The sequence below is a fragment of the Cibotium barometz genome, chromosome 54, assembly GCF_041138505.1.
Source record: "Cibotium barometz isolate CiBa-2024 chromosome 54, ASM4113850v1, whole genome shotgun sequence".
In the NCBI taxonomy this organism is placed as follows: domain Eukaryota; kingdom Viridiplantae; phylum Streptophyta; class Polypodiopsida; order Cyatheales; family Cibotiaceae; genus Cibotium; species Cibotium barometz.
The window spans coordinates 29,070,828-29,094,047 of record NC_141099.1 but is presented as its reverse complement, the minus strand read 5'-3'; the positions used below and the strand labels follow the sequence as shown (position 1 = coordinate 29,094,047).

Below are 23,220 nucleotides of genomic sequence, written 5' to 3'. Positions count from 1 at the left end.
GGACGATGAGTTCAAAGCCACCTTTTTGTTATGCACTTTGCCAGAGAGTTGGGACACATTTAGGACAGCCACTAGCAATTCGAATGCTATGCTGTCATATGCAGATGTTGAGGGTGCTCTTCTTCAAGAAGAGATGAACAGGAAAAACAACTCTGTTGGCAAGTCTAATGCAATGAATGCACGTGGGAGATCCCAGCAAAGGGGGAAAAGCCAAGAAAGGGGAAGGAGCAAGTCTCGCTCCAAAAAGGATTTGGAATGCCATTATTGTGGCAAAAAGGGACACATCAAAAAGCAATGCTACAAATGGAAAAATGATCAAAAAGAAAAGGGAAAAGGCAAAGACAAAGAGAAGGATGAAGCCAAAGATGTAAAGCCAAAGGGCAAAAGTGGAGTCAAGATCGAAGAAATCAATGTGTCACATGCAGGTGGCAGTGAGGATGAGGTCCTATTTACGTCTTCACTTGATGCCCATTCACTTCTTACAGGTGGTCATGGTATGCACTCATGGATCATTGATTCAGGTGCCTCCTTTCATGTCACAGGTTGCAGAGACTTGTTTGTCAGGTACACTGCTGGCAATGAAGGAGTGGTTTATTTGGGTGATAACCATGCATGCAAAATTCTTGGCAGAGGTGATGTGAGGCTTGTATTTTCAGATGGCTCACAGCTTATGCTCCATGATGTCAGGCATGTGCCTGAGATCAAGAAGAATCTGCTTTCTACTGGACAGCTTGATGATGCTGATTATGTTACCACATTTGGTAGTGGAAAGTGGAAGATTAGTAAGGGCTCACTGGTTGTTGCCAGAGGCTCTAAGGTGGACACTCTTTATTTCATGCATGCAGGTGTTTGTCACCATGCTAATGTAAATGCAACCGAGCTGCCGGAAATTTCTATGTGGCATAGCCGGTTGGGACACATGAGTGTCAAAGGAATGGAGCAATTGTCTCGTTTGGGTTACTTGCCTTCTCTAAAGTTTTCAAGTTTTCAATTTTGTGAGCATTGTATATATGGTAGGCAACTACAGTGCCCCCACAAGAAAGCTCTTGGACAGAAAGATGCTCAGTTAGAGCTTGTGCATACAGATGTATGTGAGATGCCTCAGCTTTCTTTGGGAGGGGCAAAATATTTTGTGTCTTTTATTGATGATGCCACACGCAAGGTGTGGGTCTATCCTCTTCGTTTGAAGAGTGATACATTCTCAGTGTTTGAGAAGTTTGTTGCTCTTGTTGAGAATCAAACTGGCAAAACACTGAAGGCTTTGCGTTCCGACAATGGTGGAGAGTATACGTCCAAACAGTTTCAGGACTTTTGTGATGCTAAAGGCATCAAGAGGGAGCTCTCTACTCCTTATGATCCTCCACAAAACGGGACAGCAGAGAGGATGAACAGGACCATTCAGGAGAAGGTCCGTTCTATGTTGTCACATGCTGCATTACCTCATGGTTTTTGGGCTGAAGCTGTTATGACAGCCGTTCACCTTATAAACAGGTCACCTAACACGAGGCTTGGTGGGAAAGCGCCAGAAGAAGTATGGACAGGGAAGCCTCCGTCATACAAGCACTTGAGAGTGTTTGGTTGCGTTGCGTACGTGCACATACGCAGGGAAATGCGCACCAAACTTGATCCTAAGTCTCATAAATGCATATTCCTAGGATATGGTGACAGAGGTGAAATGGGGTATAGACTTTGGGATCCCATGAATAAAAAGATCATACGCAGCAATGATGTCATTTTTGATGAAACATGCATGTATAAGGAGCCTGCAAGGCAACAGGAGCCTGGCAGAGTCATCTTTGATGATGATGGACATCATGGACAACAACAAAGGGCTGTAAATCAGCCATTACAGCAGGAAAACCAGCCCTTAAATGGTGCTGAAAATGGTCCAAATGGACAGCCAGATATGGCAGAAGATATCCCTATGGATATACCACAGTTGGAGGAGATACCGGGCATGATTTTTCAGCCTTATGGCATGGAACAGGAGCCACCAATGGGTGATATGCAGGCTGGACAGCAACCTGCAAATGATGGTCATTGGGTACGGAGGTCCACTAGACCCTCCAGAGCCCCTGACAGGTTTGTTCCAGGGGTTGACTACTTGATGCTAACTGACTGTGGGGAGCCCTCATGTTACAAAGAGGCTTTACAGAGGGCAGACAAGGCTCTTTGGGAGCGTGCCATGAAATCAGAGATGGATTCTCTGCATAAAAATGGAACTTGGAAGTTGGTGCCTTTGCCTGCAGGCAAGAAGGTTTTGCCATGCAAGTGGGTATACAGGCTCAAAGTTGCATCAGATGCTAAGCCAAGATACAAAGCCAGGTTAGTGGCTAAGGGCTTCAAGCAGGAATATGGTGTGGACTTTGATGAGATCTTCTCTCCAGTGGTCAAAATGACCACACTTAGAGCTGTGTTAGCTTTGGTTGCACATGATGATCTGGACTTGATTCAGATGGATGTGAAGACTGCTTTTCTTCACGGTGATCTCCATGAGGAGATATATATGCAGCAGCCAGAGGGTTATGCAGTAAATGGAAAGGAGAAGCTTGTATGCAAGCTGAAAAAGAGTCTTTATGGGCTCAAACAGGCACCAAGGGAATGGTATCACAAATTTGATACATTCATGAAATCTCAGAAATTCAGGAGAAGTGACATAGATCACTGCTTGTACACCAAGAAAGCTTTGGATGGCAGTCTATTGATTCTCATTTTGTATGTTGATGATATGTTGATTGCCGGGAAATCTCGTAAAGAGATGGATGCTTTGAAAAAGAGGCTGCATGAAACCTTTGATATGAAGGATTTGGGTGATGCAAATCACATTTTGGGTATGCGGATACTTCGGGACAGAAATCAGCATGTGTTGTATTTGTCTCAGAAGGAATACATTGGCAAAGTCTTGCAGAGGTTCAATATGGACGGGGGGAAGAAAGCTAGTACTCCTTTGCCTCCATATGTGAAACTCAGTGCTATGGACAGCCCACAGTCAGATAGAGACAGGGCTGATATGGCCAAGATTCCGTATGCTTCAGCTTGTGGCAGTCTCATGTATGCCATGGTTGCTACTAGGCCGGACATTGCATTTGCAGTGGGAGTGGTTTCTAGATACATGGCCAACCCTGGCAAGAAGCATTGGGAAGCAGTGAAAGGTGTCATGAGATACCTGAAGGGCACACAGGATTTGTGCATTTGCTTTGGCAAACAGGATGCATTAGTGCATGGTTACACGGATTCGGATTATGCCGGTCATCCAGATAACCGGAAGTCTACTACCGGTTATGTATTTACATTCACAGGAGGTGCTGTGTCATGGATATCCAGGATGCAGAAGTGCACTGCCTTATCTACTACAGAGGCCGAGTATATTGCAGCCACAGAGGCTTGCAAGGAGGCATTATGGCTATCTCGGTTAGTGATTGATTTGGGTTATACAGGGGATATTCCATTGTTGCATTGTGACAGTCAGAGTGCCATCCAGTTGGCAAAGAACCCTGTCTTTCATGCAATCCGTCTTTCATGCAAAGACGAAGCATGTGGATGTGAAGTATCACTTCATCAGAGAGGTGATAGAGAACAAGCAAATTCAGCTTGTTAAGATTCATACGGATGACAACCCGGCTGATCTGTTGACGAAGAGTTTGCCTCCGGAGCGGTTTGCTCATTGCAGACACTTGATGGGCATTGGATGAGGCCATTTTCAGCCTTGATATGGCCTTGTATATTATCATGTACATGCTGATTTTTTCTTTTCCTTTCCTTAAGGGCACTTTGCCTTTAAGTGGGAGGTTGTTGGGGTAAAGGCGTTATGCCCACCCTTATAGTGTGTACAAGCCCATAAGTTATAGTACATAGTACACTTAGTACTTTTAATGTACTAAGTGCACTATGTGTACTAGTGCAATATACATGTGTGATAGGGGAGTCACACACTCATGCTTTTCATGAGTTGACTTATCCCCACAACTCTCTCTCTCTCTCCCTTGCTTCTCTGTGTATGTCTCCCATGAATGAACTCTAAACCCTAATTGACAGGTTTCTCCCCATCAGACGGCTTGGCACATTTGGAGAGCTCGATGCAGGGAGGCCATTGACCGCCAGGCGACTCCACCGGGAGGTCATACAGGCCCTCTGGGTGCACATCATTCACACCTTGAGAGGACACTGGGGGAAACTCCAGGGCGACTCGGATCGCATGAGAGGGCGCCGCAAGGCTTTCCTCCGCACTTGGCAGCCTGGCCCTTTCCTCACCGCGAGGGGCGAGGATGTCACTTGGCACTACAGGCCTCCAGTTTGGCTTTTCTCACCTCCCACATGTACTACTAGGTAGCCCCCCCCAGAGAGCGGCCAGCCACGGGGGTGGAGCTCAGGAGTTCACTGTGTTTTTATCCCTCCTTGCAAGGAGAGCTTTGTAGCCTTATGGCGTTTTCTCATTAACTAATAGAAGGATCTTTTTTCCGGAAAAAAAAAAAAAGCAAGGTGCTGTCCAGAAAACGCAGCAGCACAAGCTATGAATCTGGAAGAAAACTCAGAGGAGTAGGTGCTGAAAACAGGGCTGAATCTGGGGCAACAGAAAGGTTGCTAAACCGGGAGCGATGATACCATGAAAGAGTGCACAAAGCGGAAGCAGAGTGGCACTAGAATGTGCTGAATAGAGAGTGCAAGAGAGAGAGAGAGAGATGGAGCAAACTATGCTGAATATTCTGAACCAAAACAGTCCCAAGCAAGAGACATTGTTAGTCTCATAAGTGAGGGAGCAAAATATGTACAAGACTGAATGAGAAATGAGAGGCCAGCACCCACTATTTATAGTGGGGAAGTGCTGGCCGACTGGAGCTCATAAACAGGCCGACTGGAGCTGTTGGACATGGCCGATTGGAAAAATGCCAAAATGGCTGGGAAAAATCCCAGAAAAATAGTAAAAAGGGGTGGCCAGCCCACAAGCAAGGGCCATACGAAAGGGGATCAAATGGACACCAGAAATGGGCAAAAACTGGGGATGAATGTATTAACACAATCCTGACTCAAACTTCCTCTTCTTATTCTCCTCAAATATATGCATAAGAGGGGTTACCTTGAGAAGAATTTGGCTAGAGACTGATTCTCCATCAATCTGGGACAGCCAATCCCATTACTTCCGTACATCCTTCTCGAAGTTGGGAGGAAGAAACTGTGCATGAAGTTGCTCCTTGAAAACTTCCAAGAACAGGCTGCACTCCCATCCATGATCTTGGATAACCACCAATCACTAGCCATGTATTTCAAATGCATACCAACATGACAAAGCATAGACTTCTCAGAGAAGTGCTCGGAGCAAAAGGCAATCTCAAACTATCGGATGAAAGCCAGATCTTTTGTCGTGTCCATTCTACCATTGACGTTCTCAAACTTCACATCGTTGTCCTCTGACTTGAACTCTTTAAGTCTCTTCCCATGATGTGAATCATCCTTGGTATCTATATCTCTATCATGGTGATGTCATCATCGCGGTAATGTGTCACAAAGCCTCTTTTCTTGATCTCGCCTCACACACTTTGAACGAGTGGGATGCTCCACACATGAACAAATGTGTTGGCTCCGTCACCCATGTGTCATTGCCCCCCTTTTATGTGATGTGTCAAAGATAAGGCTATTAGCCTATAAAAGCATGTACTTGATACAAGATTTATCGATCAATTAAGATGAACATTGAGTCGTGCAACATATTCTCTCTCTAGAGCTTTAATCTCTCTTTTGATCTCTCTCCTCTCTCTCTCTCTATCTTTTTACACACACACACAAATCATGGAGATCTTTGAGTCACCATAACTTAGCACCGTTCTTGCTAACCCTAACCCTAAAATCTATCAGACTGAGATCAATGTGGTGGTCCTTGGGTCGTGGAGGAAACTCCTCGAGCAAATCGACAATGAACAAGTGTCCATGCTTGTCCAAAATGCATTGTCTATTTGCCGCCAAATCTTCCAAGTTATCTGGCTAAATAGCCCGGACATATACCATACATGTATGACCACCCTTGGGTACCACCCATTTCATCTGAAGGGCAAATATAACTGTAATAGGGCCTCTGTGAGACGGTAAGGACTCCCCAATTACCTCAAAGGAGCGGCCGAGTATATCCTAGAAAGTCAACTTGTGCTCCTTGTGGTAGACCACGCCCACAGAATCATACAACCATGGGTGGCCTAGAATAATATCCAACGTTAAGAAAACTCCCTAAAAGCCAACGGGGCATCCTCCAAGGTCTCCGCAACCTGAAACTAGTTCGATTTCTTCCGCTTGCCTCTCATGGTGGTGTCTAGGACTATCCACCATCGTAGGCAACTTCAATCACTCAACCACACGGTCTCTAATAGTCTTGTGAGGCTCCTCCATCAAAGAGTATCGAGACCGGATGTACATGAAGCATCCCTCGACATATCACCACATCATGTCGGCCAAGGAAAGTTGAGCACTTGAGTTCGAACACTATTTTTCATGACCCTCAACCATGCTTTTACGGCATGCTCTTCCTTTCTTCCCGAACTTCTTTGAATGTATTCCCATCCCCAAGCTACTTTAGCCTCTGCAAGAGACAGTCCACGGATCTTCCTTCGAGTACAAGTGCAGTGCAATATTTTCATGAAGGTGTGACTCTTGGTTGGGGAAATGAAACCTGTTGATGATGATCTCTTGGCCGTGTCAAGTGAAGAGTAGTTGTGGTATTGGTGTGAGTGGAAGGGGCAGTAGATGGTGCCGGTGTCGTAGATACTACTGCAGTAGACGATGCCTTTTCCTTGAACTTCTGCTTGCCCTTAACATTACACTTCCTCATGTTCTTCATGACAATCCTTTCCAATATGCTCAATGGAATCGCCATAAAAGCATTGTCCAGTAACCATCTTGGCGTAACGCTCTTCGGGGGTGAGGCGAGTCACCGAGACTTGATAAAATATAGCAATAGAACACCTTGTTGTTCCAAGCAACACTACAGTAAGCACCCCAAAAGAAGTCATTGTTGATTTTACAATAGAAGATTATCCCACAGGTACACCACTTCAGAAGAGTGGTGAAATACGTATTGTCTGAGGAATCTCATGCTGGTGTTCTTCATAGAATGTTATTAGCAAGCACACATATTGAGAAATTAGAAGAGGTTCCTCAAATCTATAATGGAAATGTGGCTTTTGAGTTGCCGAATGTATGTGATCCTTTAGCCTCCCCCACTTGCCTTGTCCTTACCTTGGCCTTGGACTGACTACCCTTGTCTTTACCTTTCTGTTGCCTCTGTTGTTGAGTCCCATACTTGAACTCTCCCGTGTGTCGAGGTTGTTGCAAGACGAACAGCATCTAAAAGATCACGGGGCCGATGTGCACGAAAGTCTACGTGCAAAGATGGTTTCAAACCATCCACAAATCGCTCAACCTACTCCACCCGCTAGACAGTCCTTGGAAGCATGAGCAAAAGCTTCGAGAAACGAGTGAGATAGTCAGTTATCGATTTGCCATGCGTCTGCATAAAACGCTCCCATTGTTTCTTCAATTCATGCTTGAAAACTACAAGAATAAACTACTTCAAGACCACTTTGCAGCAATCATCCCAACAAGTCACAAAGTGTTACCTAAGGTGGTCTTCCCACCACAAGAAAGCAGAACCCATCAAATCCATTTACACCAAATGGAGCTAAAAAATATTTGAACCACCTGTACTGCCAATATGGCAGCAATAGGCGGGTAAAATATTTTTCAACGTGGCAGCCATCTTGCGGGGCTATGACACCTAGACACACATACCGCTTCAGCCTCTATGTTAGGGTTGCTTTGATACCAACTGTGAAGTCCTCCCCGAAATCTATCCTAAACACACCTAAAAACCAAGGTTAGTCCTAAACCAAGTCGTGAGGTAGTAGGCTAGCTCACCTCCCAACAACGACCGCACCCACCGATCTCCCCCGAGCCAAGGCTAGGGCTTCCTACACAATCCCATAGGCCCATGTCTAAATCCAGCGTCAAATACCACCAAAGCCTGTCGTCTGATACCAACCGTGAAGTCCTTCCCAAAATCTACCCTAAATACAATTGAAAATGTAAACGGAACAAGCAACTGAACACGGAAAATCTAATCGATCATGAAATCTAAAAATACACATATGCATGCCAGATAAAACAAGATGACAAATCTGCACAGTACACCACACTAGGGGCCAGAAGATGGGCTGACCCTCCCCCTTTATGGTTAGATTACCAAAAGGAGTCTGCTTCCAATACAACTTTGCAGGTGCCCAAGGTTCACCACTGGCTGCACCTGTTTCTTCCAATACAATATGAAAACAAGAAAACATCACATAATCCGAATTTGCTGACAATTCTCAGCAAAAGTGAGCATTCCCAGCATCAAGCACATGCATGACAACTATGGACAGCCCATAGCACTCCCACATCAGCCCGGGACAACTCAACATTATCATCTTCCTCCAGTCTGGCTCATAGAGCAAGTCGACCAGCCCTCAAAGGCTGCTTTCAGCAGTTGACCAGCCCTGAGTAGCCACAGAAGAAAGCGACCAGCAGTTGTGCACGAGCCTACAAACCTCCAGTCGGAAGAAAAAATGTCTAGAAGCCCACGACAAGCTCTTCCTCCCTGTTTTTAACCTCTGTCCAGCCTCTATTCAAGCTGTAAATCCGTCGGCCAGCTGACATCTTAATCTATTCCAAATCAATGGAAGAGCATGAGGAGCATGTGTGTAGAGTTCTGCAATTATTGCGCATACACAAACAATTATTAACACGTGAACTCATAAAGCTGTAAATTGAGTTTTTGGGAATACTTACCACCTGTCAGTCCCAAACAGGTGTGCACATACACATCCACAGGGTGCCTAGGCATCTCCAACCCCATGGACAACACAGGCAGAAATCTCAGGCATTGTCCAGGCAAAAAAGACAACTCATCCAAAGATAAAATAAAAGTCATGCACACACGAGTGCAATTATATTGGAAGAAACACCCATCTGCTCACTTGTATCCGATAAAATGTCCAGGGCTCATGATCCTTCCGGAACCTTCCCAGAACATAAACACACAAGATCTCCAAGATAGCTAGTCCCATAGACTTTCATCATGTCAAGCTCCATGGCCATACATGTACACCATGTCACGCCCCACAAGCCACACATGTACTATCATGTCAGGCTACACCAGCCATACATGTACTATCATGTCAGGCTCCATATGCCACACAGACACACCATGTCAGGCTACACCAGCCATACATGTATGTCATGTCAGGCTCCACATGCCAGAAAAGCTTCCAAGTAGGCCTTCAGAAGTCCAGGGTAATCCACAAAATAATCCTTGTCCATCCATTTTGCATCCATAGCCGAATAGTTTTTAAACTTCACAAGATACCTACGCACTAGCTTGCCACTTGCATGCTTGCGCTCTTTAGGAAAAACTATCTGCTCAGGTTGCAATACCTCCTCAAATTCATCCACTCTAGTGGATCTTCCAAAACTGGTTCCATAGGAGGTGGTCCCACATAAGGCCTCAGCAAACTGATATGAAAGGAATTGTGTATTTTCCAGTGATCGAACAATACCAATCTATATGCCACTTCATTTATTTTCTGCAAAATTTGGAATGGCCCGTAATACCTGTTTGAAAGCTTAGGAAACAGGCCTTCCTTACCTGGCCGCTTCCGAAGACGTGCTTTTTTCAAACTTTAGTAATACCCAATCACCTTCCTTGAAAACCACCTCTCACCTGTGTTTGTCAACTGCCTTTTTCTGCTTAGCTTGAGATCTTTCTATGGCTATCCAAACCTACACAAACGCAGTATCCAAATCACGGATATACTCATCTGCTACAAAGATTTCATCTTTTGTTCGTAAAATAAGTGGAAGTACCACCTTGCCATAGACTACCTCAAATGGAGCCTTATTAGTTGAAGAATGCACTGTGTTATTGTATGCAAACTCAACCAATGGCAAATACTTTTCCCAATCTGACTTCTGCTCATATACATAACACTTGAGCAAGTCAAGCACACCTGAATTTGCTATTTCACTCTGACCATCCGTCTGAGGATGATAGGCTGATGAAAAACTAAACTTTGTGCCCATATTATCAAACAATGCCCGCCAAAATAAACTGGTAGTCCGAGGATCTCTATCCCCCACAATAGACTTGGGCATGCCATGATGTTTGAAAATCTATGCTAAGAACAACTTTGCCATGTGCTCTGGGTTTATTTGTCATGTGCATCACAGATGCCATGGACATTCTCAGGGCTAGATCCAGAAAAGGCAACCAGATAAAGAGTATGAACCCAGTAGAAGAACCAGGATGACAAAGCACAGAGCACAGAGCACTGATGGCAGTGTAAACTGGAGCAAGACTTGGAGCAAGGATTTGAGAAGGACCAAAAGGATGCTCACAGAACCAGGCGGCTGAAACGCATCATAAGATGGTAAAAGCATCAGTCGGCTGCAGGCGCTAGAGTGTGTGGACTGGAGTCCAGTCGGGCAGCAGCATGCGCATCATGAGCCAGGAGTAGATCTGGTCGGAGTTGCTAAAAAAAGCATTAAAGGAATTCTGAACTGGCCGACCAGCAGTCGGCCAGCTCCTACATTGTCCAAGACCCATATAAAAGGGCTCAAGTGCTCATCATTTATCTCATTCAAACCCACTAGGGGTTGGGATCACTAGAGGTCCCATAGGGGACAGGTTTTGGTGTTTTACCACCTTTTCAAGAAGGCAGCCAAGGGCTGCAAGATATGTACCCTTTTTGTACCATAGTATATACTGAAATTCCAGCACTTCTCTCTCTCTCTACTCTCTCTCTACCTGCGTTTTTGCATCAGATGGTGCGTTTTTGCATCAGAAGGTTTCCAAGAGTGTTTAGGGCTGAAAGAAGACTCCCCAGAGCTTCCGCGTGTTACATTGGTATCAGAGCATCAGGCTCAGCAAAGCTAAACACTGATTCAGTCTCATATGATGGTGTACAGGTCCAAGGTACAGGAAAGTACACGGATTCGAAGCCCAAGGCAAGAACACAGATCGGGAAGAACTCCCAGGAGGTTAGTTGGTGGTGTTCCACAGTGCCAGATGGGGATGGCAGTTCCGTGAGCCAGATGGGTTCTCAGGTAACGGTCCCAAGGGAGGTTGATCCTCCAAGGGTGATGTGAGAGTGCCAGACTCAGTTCCAGGAATGAAGACCAAGACGGTGTTCAGAGTCAGGGCCGGAATGGATTGTGGACTAGAGGAAGACCAGATGCATAGATCTTCATCAGAGACAGAGTGGTTTGGAGAACAGACCGGATTTTCAGAGAAAAGGGTTTGCCAGGCATGGATGATGACAGAGGGACTTCGGGACAGGATTGGGATGATGACAGTCATCCAAGAGCAGGTTGGATTCCCGTCATCAAGTTTAGCAGAGGGGGATGTCATGTGCATCACAAATGCCATGGACATTCTCAGGGCTAGATCCAGAAAAGGCAACCAGATAAAGAGTATGAACCCAGTAGAAGAACCAGGATGACAGAGCACAGAGCACAGAGCACTGATGGCAGTGTAAACTGGAGCAGGACTTGGAGCAAGGATTTGAGAAGGACCAAAAGGATGCTCACAGAACCAGGCGGCTGAAACGCATCATAAGATGGTAAAAGCATCAGTCGACTGCAGGCGCTAGAGTGTGTGGACTGGAGTCCAGTCGGGCAGCAGCATGCGCATCATGAGCCAAGAGTAGATCTGGTCGGAGTTGCTAAAAAAAGCATTAAAGGAATTCTGAACTGGCCGACCAGCAGTCGGCCAGCTCCTACATTGTCCAAGACCCATATAAAAGGGCTCAAGTGCTCATCATTTATCTCATTCAAACCCACTAGGGGTTGGGATCACTAGAGGTCCCATAGGGGACAGGTTTTGGTGTTTTACCACCTTTTCAAGAAGGCAGCCAAGGGCTGCAAGATATGTACCCTTTTTGTACCATAGTATATACTGAAATTCCAGCACTTCTCTCTCTCTCTACTCTCTCTCTACCTGCGTTTTTGCATCAGATGGTGCGTTTTTGCATCAGAAGGTTTCCAAGAGTGTTTAGGGCTGAAAGAAGACTCCCCAGAGCTTCCGCGTGTTACATTATTGTTTTCCTCACAGAAATAAAGTGTGTCTGTTTGCTAAAACGATCTATAATAGTCCATATAGCATCATTTCCATGTGTCGATTTCGGCAGATCCAGAATGAAATCCATAGCAACGCTTTCCCATGGTTCCTGTGGAATGGGTAAGGGCTGAAGCAAACCAGGTGTCTTGTATCTGTCAAACTTGACTTTCTGACACACTATGCACTCTCGCACATAAGCTTCAATATCCCTGCGTAGAGCTGGCCAAAAGAAATATCTTTCCAAAGCCTGTGTAGTAGCCAGAATACCACGATGACCAACATATGGCGGAGCATGACACTCTTCCATAAACTTTTGGCGTAATTCACGCACTACACAAATACGATTCTGCATCATCAGAAACCCATCTCTAATCGAATAAGATGGGACAGCAGTACCATGATTCAAATCAACCCAAATAAGCTGAAAATCTGTGTCCAAAGCATACATATCTGGCATCCCTGATAAGTCTTGATGGTAGGCGGTAGTTACGGCATGCACTTGTGACCTGCGTGACAAGGCATCCGCCACCAAATTCTTCTTGCCCGGGATATGCAAAATCTGAAAATGGAACATGGAAAAGAAGTTTGCCCACCTTAGATGCTTTTCCAAGAGTTTAGGCTTTGTAAGAAAGTGCCGTAAACTCTGGTGGTCTGTTTTTACCATAAATTCAGCCCCCAAAAGATAATGCTTCCATGTTTGAAGGACATGAATAACGGGGCTAACAACTCTTTCTCATAAACCTACATATACAATTCTGCATGTTACAGGCGGCGACTTTCAAAAGCCACTGCATGTCCCTCTTGGTTCAAAACAGCCCCCAAACAATCTCCACATGCATCACACTCGACCACAAAAGGCCTATGCAAATCTGGAATAATAAGAACTCGCCCTGATACGATGGCATCCTTCAATTTCTGAAAAGCTGTCTTTTCGGGGTACCAACGAAATGCTACTTTCTTCTTCGTTAGATCATGTAACGGTGAAGCTAAGAAAGCAAAGTGTCGAATAAATCGACGATAGTACGAGCATAAACCAATAAAGCTCCAAATTTGATGCACATTCTGCAATTCTGGCCAATCCTTGATTGCTTGAATCTTTGCGGGATCCATGCGTACTCTATCCTTGGAAACTATATTTCCTAAATAGTGAATTTCTGACAAGAAGAATTCACTCTTCTTCCCATTGATGAAAAGCTTATGTTTCCTTAGCTCTTCAAAAACAATGGCAAGATGCTCTTTATGTTCAGCCTCACTCTTTAAGAAAATGATAATATCGTCGAAGAAAGTTCCTGTGAACTTACGGTGAGGTCTAAAAATTCTGTCCAATAATTCTATTGAAAGTAGCGGGAGCATTTATAAGTCCAAATGGCACAACCAAATACTCATATAATCCAAATGATGTTCGAAAAGCCGTTTTGCGCACATCTTGAGGTACCACTCGAATCTGATGGTAACCACTCTTAAGATCAATGCGACTGAAACAAGCAGCTCCCTCAAGTTTATCAAGAATATCATCGATTCGAGGAATCGGAAACCTGTTCGTGATAGTAATCTTGTTAAGGACCCTATAATCAACACACATTCTGTATATCCCATCCTTTTTCTATACAAATAAAACTGGTGAACAATAAGGCGAAGAACTTGGCCTTATTAACCCCTTCTCAAGCAAACCATTTACTTGAGTCATGATTTCCTCCTGTTGGGCAGCACTCACCCTATAAGGAGGCCGGTTAGGAGGAGAGCTCCCAAGGATTATATCAATACAATGATCCTTTGGCCTCTCTGAGGGTAACTATCCTGGAAGTGAATCAGCAAAACAATCAGCATATTCACTCAAGAAATCAATCTTATCTTGATCTACGGGAGCTACAGCATCATACTCAACATTATCACGTACAAAGACCAAGTAAGAACAAGCTGATTTCTTTATTGCCTTTGAAATAGATATATGGCTTACAACGGGTATGGTACTCCCATTAGTACCCACATCAATACAAACTTCCCAACCCCTATGAGTAAACATAACTTTCTTTTCTTTGTGCAAAATCTTGGGATCCAAACGATAATGCAAAGGCATCCCAAGTATCACATCACATCCCGTAAGTGGTGCCACGAGGAAGTCTTCATAATCCAAATATCCCTGAATCTGTATGCGAAGCTTCCCAATGATGGGAGTGACCTTAACTTCCTTGCCCTCAAAGGCAGCATCTGCATGAAAGTCCATGCCTAATTCCTCAGGCTTTAACCCAAGAGCAGCAATCATCTGTATGGATATGAAGTTATCTGTTGAGACACTATCAAAAAGAAATAAAGCTGTTTGGTTCTTTAACTTGCCCCAAGCTTTGCATAAAATCCTGCTCTTTGCATATCCAGCATCATTTTAGGCACAACTGTGTAGAAAGCCACGCTCTGATACCAATGTAAACGGAAGGGGCAACTGAACACGGAAAATCTAATCAATCATGAAATCTGAAAATACACATATGCATGCTAGATAAAACAAGATGGCAAATCTACACAGTACACCACACTAGGGGCCAGAAGATGGGCTGACCCGCCCCCCTTTATGGTTAGATTACCAAAAGGAGTCTGCTTCCAATACAACTTTGCAGGTGCCCAGGGTTCACCACTGGCTGCACCTGTTTCTTCCAATACAATATGAAAACAAGAAAACATCACATAATCTAAATTTGCTAACAATTCTCAGCAAAAGTGAGCATTCCCGGCATCAAGCACATGCAGGACAACTCTGGGCAGCCCATAGCACTCCCACATCAGCCCGGGACAACTCAACATCATCATCTTCCTCCTATCTGGCTCATAGAGCAAGTCGACCAGCCCTCAAAGGCTGTTTTTAGCAGTCAACCAGCCCTCAGTAGCCACAGAAGAAAGCGACCAGCAGTTGTGCACGAGCCTACAAACCTCCGGTCGGAAGGAAAACTGTCTAGAAGCCCACGACCAGCTCTTCCTCCCTGTTTTTAACCTCTGTCCAGCCTCTATTCAAGCTGTAAATCCGCCGGCCAGCAGTGGAGAACATGTAGATGGAGTCGGCCAGCTTCTCCCATGCATCCGGTGAACTTCAGTCACGATGGATGGCTGTAGAAACTTGCCAACAGGCTGAAACCCAGCCAACCAGCCCTCATGCACCCTGAAAAGCATGCGCCCCCCTCAATCTAGAGTTTTTTGTCAATAATAGAGGCTTCCCTGCTCAAAATAGCCCACATGCGTGCTTTTCTGGTCCAGAAAGGGACGCTACATGAAAGGGGGTCCAAATAATGTCCAGTGCCCGATCTTTGGCCGCCACGTGTATTAAATAAGTCCTGCTCGATGTGTACTCACTTATAAGTTGGCCGGTCACTTATAAGTGAGTGTGAACCTACATCCATAATTATTAACACGTGAACTCATAAAGCTGTAAATTGAGTTTTTGGGAATACTTACCACCTGCACAGACCACCTGTCAGTCCCAAACAGGTGTGCACATACACGTCCACAGGGTGCCTAGGCATCTCCAACCCCATGGACAACACAGGCAGAAATCTCAAGCATTGTCCAGGCAAACAAGACAAGTCATCCAAAGATAAAATAAAAGTCATGCACACATGAGTGCAATTATATTGGAAGAAACACCCATCTGCTCACTTGTATCCGATAAAATGTCCAGGGCTCATGATCCTTCCGGAACCTTCCCAGAACATAAACACACAAGATCTCCAAGATAGCTAGTCCCATAGACTTTCATCATGTCAAGCTCCATGGCCATACATGTACACCATGTCACGCCCCACAAGCCACACATGTACTATCATGTCAGGCTACACCAGCCATACATGTACTATCATGTCAGGCTACACCAGCCATACATGTACTGTCATGTCAGGCTCCATATGCCACACAGACACACCATGTTAGGCTACACCAGCCATACATGTATGTCATGTCAGGCTCCACATGCCACACATGAACAGTAGAAAAATAGAAGCTGTAAGGAATTTTGTGACATGAAACCAAGGTTAGTCCTAAACCAAATCATGAGATAGTAGACTAGCTCACCACCCAAGCGTGATCGGCATCCACCGATCTCTCCCGAGCCAAGGCTAGGGCTTCCTCCACAATCCCATATGCCCATGTCTAACTCCAATGTCCCATAAGGCTCTGCAGATCCAAGAAACTCGTTTGCTATCCCCCTGGTAACTATGGTTCAATGAAGCCCTTTGTGAAGGATTTCTACCCTCTTGATCCGCTAAAACCATCACCCCATCCCCAAAGCCGAAGATCCACTTGATCCTAATAATTACAAGACGATCATGATTAGCCACACATTGGCCAAACTCAGTGGATCGGTGCTAGAGGCGAAGCTCACTTCATTCGTAGAGAGACAGGGATGCAATGCTTGAGAATAGGCAAGCTTTCGGAGGAGCTACTCTACAGTCTATCCTTGACTACATCTTCACCCTCCCTTCGTTCCATCATCAAAGAGGGTAAAGCATGACATCAGACAATTTACTATTGCTTTGTGAATTTCCGCAAAGCTTTTGATATTGTACCCTGAGCCAGCCTCTTATCGCATCTACAAGAGATGGGAGTTTCGAGCACCATCGCCCTCTGAGTCCGTCACCGATAACTGATAGCCGCAGGAGGTCCATCGTAGGAGATTTCCAACATTATTGGGGTGAAACAAGGTTGCCCTCTATCACCCACTCTTTTTGGTCTCTACATTGATCATATCTGAGCTTCATGACAGATTAGGCAAGGCTAGTCCCACACTAGCAGAGGCATACTGATCCCCCTACTAATTTATCCAACAAGGATTGGCAGTAAGTTGAGAGGCCCAAGCAATGATGTTCTCCCATATGATCCGCAGCAAATCATCAGTCCCACACCAAATTATCCAGCAGAGTTTCCTACAGCCCCAACGGTAGTGGATAAACTCTTCCAAAATACCTCTATCGCATCAGCCACATGGATCCCCGTAGATACCCAAGGCTTGCCCTAGAGTCCTTGAGACAACTAGCACTCAAGGGCCGCCCTGGGGTATGGTATGCCCAAGTTTCCAAACGGTTCTCAGGATATGGGCTCCGCATAGATTGCCTCCCACCTCTTCAGTCCAGTTTGGACTCCCCTCGTCTCCAGCTCTCTCATGAGGATACCAACCGGGTTATCCAATTAGATCTTCTCAATGTCTACACCCATTGCACATGGATCACACCTTCGGAGCTCCCACCGAAGATGCACTTCTTCAGAGATCACTTCCTCGGGTTCACTGAGGATGGATTCATCTAGCAACAACCAAGCTATTTGAGTGTCAAATGTCCCATGCCATGAAGATTGTGATTGGCCACATACACATACAGGTTTCATCCCACCCCCTCAAAGTGGAGACAAGAAGAGCTGAGAACGTCTTCAGAGCCGGGGAGCTCATACGAAGACTTGGGGAGGAGGATCTTCCGATTATGCCACACAGAGGTTGAGACGACAGAGGAGCATTACATGTCGCTACCTATTATACAATGAGATCCGTGAGAGGTTCCATTGTCTATTTCATGAGGGATTTGGCCCACTTTCCAGGATCATTGACTTCCTAGACCGGTGTTGCCTAGGACTCTTCCTGTTTGAGCTTCGCACACAGACACAAGGACACTTTCTTGAAAGAGCTTCAACTCCAGCCACCACGACCCCTTCACCAACTTCTTCCAAACCTAGGAGGACACCCATAGAGTGGATCCCGCATGCCCATCTCACCCAAGAGAAATTACCTTGGACCGGGCATGCCTAATGCCCCCGGCCTCCAGACATCGGCCATGATTCCCTCACCAACTCCACATCTAGGACATGCTCCATAGCCATCGAGCTACCTTTCCACATGACGTAGCTGAGGGAGACCTCTCAGCCATATTTATCAGTCCCATGCATGATATTTTGGAGAGTGGTATCTATTGGGGGCTGATGCTCCTCTCAAGTTTCATGTTCTTGATATTCCATGATGAGATTTCCATGGACAGCTTTGTATCATTCCAATGAGATAGTTTTGAGTTCTATTTTATTTTATGTTCCATGATGAGATTGCCATGGACATTATTGTATCACTTTGGTCCCATATGCCCATTGGGTCTTTAGTAGACTCTCTCTCTCTCTCTCTCTCTCTCTCTCTCTCTCTCATGGGGTACGGTGTGCTATTGGTCAGATGCGCACATCCTCACACCAGCTAGAGATTGAGACTGGCAGATTCAGAGGAGTACCAGCTGAGGCCAGGACTTGTCAGCTATGCCAGATGGAGCCAGAGACAGAGTTACATTACACATGTCACTATCCAGTATATTATGAGATACGAGGCCGTTTTCACTGCCTGTTTAGAGAGGGTTTCGGACCACTTTCTAGAGTCATGAGATACCAGGATCAGAGATGCCTCGGATTATACTTGCTGGAGCTTCGTAGACATAGAGAGGGTCTCTTGAGAGGGAGGGGATCAAAGAGGGAGAGACACCTACAGAGGCAGATTACAGACTTCTTTCGACCAAAGATTGAGCAGTCAGGCCAGCAAGCATTGCAGATAGCCCCAGAGTATAGCCGCACCAGAGGTACACTGATTGATCGGGCTATAGAGCTGGGGTGGTCCAGGCGCCCCAAGATGAGAGGCCCATCTCGACATCGGCGGAGACTACAACAGAGGATCAAGACCATACTAGCACGGCATGGGAGACGTCCAGTCAGAGTACTCACCATGGAGGACATTGAGGATATCCGCCATCGACCGATGAGAGACATCTTTGGATAGTGATGTGTATGATGCTTACCTTTGTTGTTGGAGTTTTCCTCCCAGATGTTATCCATTAGGAGCTCCTAGTACCGTACTTTTCCTCATAGTTGTTTCACTTTCAGTTAGTTGTTTAGTTGTTTTTAGCTTTTCTTACACAGACATTGTATCAGATCCACCAATTGTTGTAACCTTTTTGGTCTCATAGGTCATTTTGGCCTTCTGAAGACGTTAATATATTTCTCCGCCATACTTATTAGCCCCATGCTTGATATTTTGGAGAGTGGTATACCATCTACTCGGAGCTGATGTTGCTCTCATGTTTCTATGTTCTTAGTATTCCATGATGAGTTTCCATGGACAGTTTTGTATCACCCCAATGAGATAGCTATGTTTATGTTTTCTTTCTGTTTTATTTTCCATTCCATGATGAGATATGCCATGGACATTATTGTATCACTTTGGTCTCATAGGCCCATTGGGTCTTTAGTAGACGCTTAATCTCTCTCTCTCTCTCTCTCTCTCTCTCTCTCTCTCTCTCTCTCTCTCATGTCGAGGACCCACTTTGATCCCCTCACATTGCATCATTGTAGCAATGTACAAGTTGGCACTTGCAAGGTGGTTGTTTCTTCTCTCAGCTCTAGTTGGGTCTTTTAAAATCATGTTTTTTCCATGATTATGTCACTTCATGGACACAATGTAACACTTTTGATCTCATAGACCCTTTGTTCTTTTGTAGAAGTTAATATAACTTTGTTTCTCACTCTCTCTCTCTCTCTCTCTCTCTCTCTCTCTCTCTCTCTCAAGTTGCATGTGTTGTGTTTTCTTCTTGCCGATGCATCACATCCCACTTGATTCATATTCACAAACACCGAATAATTTGACTGCTCCGAACTAAAAGGATTATTTACTAGGTATATTAAATGTAAGCAGAGCCAAATCAAGCATTGCAATCCATTTCTAGGGACTTTAAAACTGGCACCTGTTTGCTAACCCTCACTGTCAACTGGCTTCCATTTGGTGTAACCGTGAGTCGGATGCGAAGGGGATAAACTTCTACTGCTAAACGGTCATCCTGCACTGAACCAGTATTTATAACTTTCCTTGCCACAGGAGGTCCTCCACCATACCTAAAAAAAGACATGAATGATGGCAACATGGTCAATATTTCAAAGTAACTAATGATTCAACAATCAAATTCTTTGATGCAGCTCACCCTCAATAGATGAAGATACATACAACTTTACAAGCACGCATATATGTCTATTCCACCACACATACACACACTTCTAAACTCCTTGATCTTCTCTTGCTGCAGCTAAAGAAACTTTTTGCAAAGGAAACAGCATGTCAAGTTTGAAGTTCACCATTTCTGAAAGGCTATCCAGACTTGCTCTGGCAAAAGTACATAGTTGTGGTTTTCAAGCAGCGTTTCCCGCAGCTCAATAGCATCTTCTCGCTTTAATTCTATGACTAAATCAGTGTTATCTATACTCGATGGTCGCTTTGGGGCCATCAAGGCTTCTTCTGATGCATTGGAGCGGTAAACTGGTCCTGGTTCAGAACCATCATTACTCGGCCCTTCTTGCCCTACGTAATCTGACCATTGTTTCCACCACCTTGGAGAAACAAGAACCATTCTAAGGTGAGACAATGTCACTAACCCAAACCACCAATGTATCGGTCACAACGGTATCAGACGATGTCGCTAACCCAAACCACAGGTGAAAACAGTACCTGAATGTTACGAGGAAGAACTTGTCACCTTCCTTTACTTGTGCTGCAGACGCCTCAAGAATACCCAGAATAGCAACCTTCTCTTCAGCTGGTGTAGCCGGGTACTTGACATCCCCAGTCACAACAGACAAATCTCCTTCTGGAACAGTCATTTTCTAACCACAATGCAATAGATCCCTGTCGAAAACTTCCTCACTGTACCTCTCTTTTGTTTTTTGCACCAGAAAATCCTCCTCCTCCTGCAGATTGCTGATAACTGTCCAATTCAAAGATATCCCTGCAGTTCTTTTAGTAGGCCTTCAAAAGATGCCACAATATTGCCTTGTTCATAGCACGGTATCATAATCTGCACGTTATACACAAGAAATAGGCAAATTAATTGCATGGCGTCTACAAGTTTTTGTAGCCTGGCAGACCAAAACACATCCCGCTTTACATTCAATTCAAAACACTGTGTTAGAAAATCCATGCATCTTTGTTTTTACAGATTTGAAGCGTCTTAACTTGTGAAACATGGTACTGCATCATAGATGTCCCATCCATCCAGACACACCACTTCGTCCGGCGGCATCCCCCCGCCGGGCGGCTAGGTCATGTTCTTGTCAGGTTGTCAGGATAGGGGGCAGCCGGGAGTATGTCTTAAGCGCACATGGACCCATCACTTCGTTGGCCAACCCTCCCCCAGTCACACTCTTGTCACATTTTCAGGGAAGGGAGTGACCAGGCAGTATGTCTGAAGCCAGCCTTACAAAACCAGGCCAATCACAATCATGCTCTGAAGCTCTTACCCAGTACCCAATTCTCGCAACCTGTTGACCTTAAAAAACCTTTCCTCTTGATGGTTAAGCAACCGCATTCCTATAACAGATCTATCAGTTGAAACAGATGGACAACACAAAAGCTTTGTGACGTTGTTTTAGCCATTGGAAAAATGCCTTGCCCCAAACTAATCGACATGTATCTCTCCACGTGGATGCCTGAGGAATGCACATGATTTTCAAGGAAGGTGCATCGGCCATGAGGTCTGCAAACTTAAACTTGGCAGATTTCAAGGCTCCACAGATGTGCATGGCATCACATCAAAAAAGCATATCTTCCCTGATCTGAATGATGCCCCATACCAAGCCTGATGTATATGACGACTGACTTTGCGGCTTTTCAAAAGCCTGTAGATGCGGAAAACGCCTGCAGAAATGCACACACAAGAAAAATTGCCGAGAAACAAGCGATACCTGGGAGTATGGCTATGGTTATAGGCATGGCGATGAATAATTCAGGGTTTATGCTTCAGAGTTCCTGCAATTGATGAGCTTCGCAAAGCTGTGGCGATAAGATTCCCGGGGGTTGTGAACTTTGCACCGCTGCGGCGGTATTTTGAAAACCTCCCCAAAATGCGAGCTGAGCTTCGCAAAACTGTGGCGATGGCGAGCTAGGGTTTCTACGCGAGCTTCGCAGCGATGGCGATGGCGATGGCGGGTTTCTGCAAATTAACGAGCCTTTTCGTGACTTTGACCGAGAGAAAGCATAAGGTTTTGATCAGTAATGGTCATACCTTGACTCGCGGAACCGAGAGAGAAAAAAGCTTCCAATCAAAAATCAACTCATTACGTCTAAAGACCGTCTCTCTCTCTCTCTCTCTCTCTCTCTCTCTCTTCAAGAATGAGCTCATTCACACATGGATCTCTTTCAACTACACACAAGACTCCTCTTTGACCTTCGCTCGAAGCTCTTCACTTCTACAATGAGCACTTCCTTAGGGTTTTTGACAATTAATTCACTGAGCAACCCAAATATCTTAGCCATCCAAATAGGTTTTGATCGGATAATGGTCACACCTTGACTCGTAAAACCGAGAGAGAAATAAGCTTCCAATCAAAAATCAACTTATTACATCTAAATGATTGTTTTAGACCATAGACTACTCTCACTCTCTCTCTCTCTCTCTCTCTCTCTCTCTCTCTCGTGTGCAAGTGCAAGGGATTCCCCAAAGGCAGATGCCATGATGCTTTGCCAAATGATAGGAGTAGACAGGACTGCCTCCTCCCTTTCCAGATACATGGAGGGCAAGGAAGGATATGGAACGAGAGCGGCCCCTCATCATCAGATTCCCTAATGCCACTATAGCAAACAGCCCTTCTTAGACAGATAGGTTACCCTCAAGGGCACACAGGTGTACATGGGGGATGGTCTCACCCCAGCACAAGTGGCACACGATGTGAGGCGATGGTGACAATTCATGAGACCCATATGGGTTGTCTATAGAGATGGCAAGGTCATTATCACTAAGCACCATCCCAAATAGGGACACGGGGTCTATGAGACCAAACACTTGAGGCTAGTAGTATGGAATTGCAATGGCACCCTATCGAATCAAAGAGGTTTGAGCAAGATTCTCACACGCAGAGAATAAGACTATCCATGAAATAAGACTCGTCTCAGCCTTGAGAGGGGTTTACCATACATAACTAGGTATAAGTGGGAGTCAACTTTCTGAGGCAAGACCCACACATCAGGAGGAGTATCAGGAGGAGTATGTGGCTCAAGAGGGGTAGCTATCCTTTTTAGACCCCACCTTTGATAGATCCTCAGCATCGTC

At 45.2% G+C, this 23,220-nt stretch overlaps 1 protein-coding gene across 3 annotated transcripts in view; it reads right to left on the bottom strand.

The window, feature by feature from the left end:
* The window catches only part of LOC147608014 (ubiquitin carboxyl-terminal hydrolase 5-like), a 64,343-nt gene extending 42,146 nt beyond the window's left edge, over positions 1–22,197 (bottom strand). Inside the window, exons 1-4 of one of the 3 annotated variants that reach the window (XM_086789842.1) lie at positions 21,857–22,197; positions 20,625–20,970; positions 20,255–20,506; positions 19,870–20,017 (exon numbers count right to left, since the gene is read on the bottom strand). In XM_086789842.1, coding sequence (XP_086645968.1) covers positions 19,870–20,017; positions 20,255–20,506; positions 20,625–20,776 — 552 coding nt within the window. In that variant the 5' untranslated portion in view covers positions 20,777–20,970; positions 21,857–22,197. Of the gene's footprint in view, positions 1–19,869; positions 20,018–20,254; positions 20,507–20,624; positions 20,971–21,128 lie in introns of all 3 variants that reach the window. The other 2 variants (XM_086789843.1, XM_086789844.1) reach the window with 2 other exon arrangements.
* Positions 22,198–23,220: the final 1,023 nt, after the last annotated feature.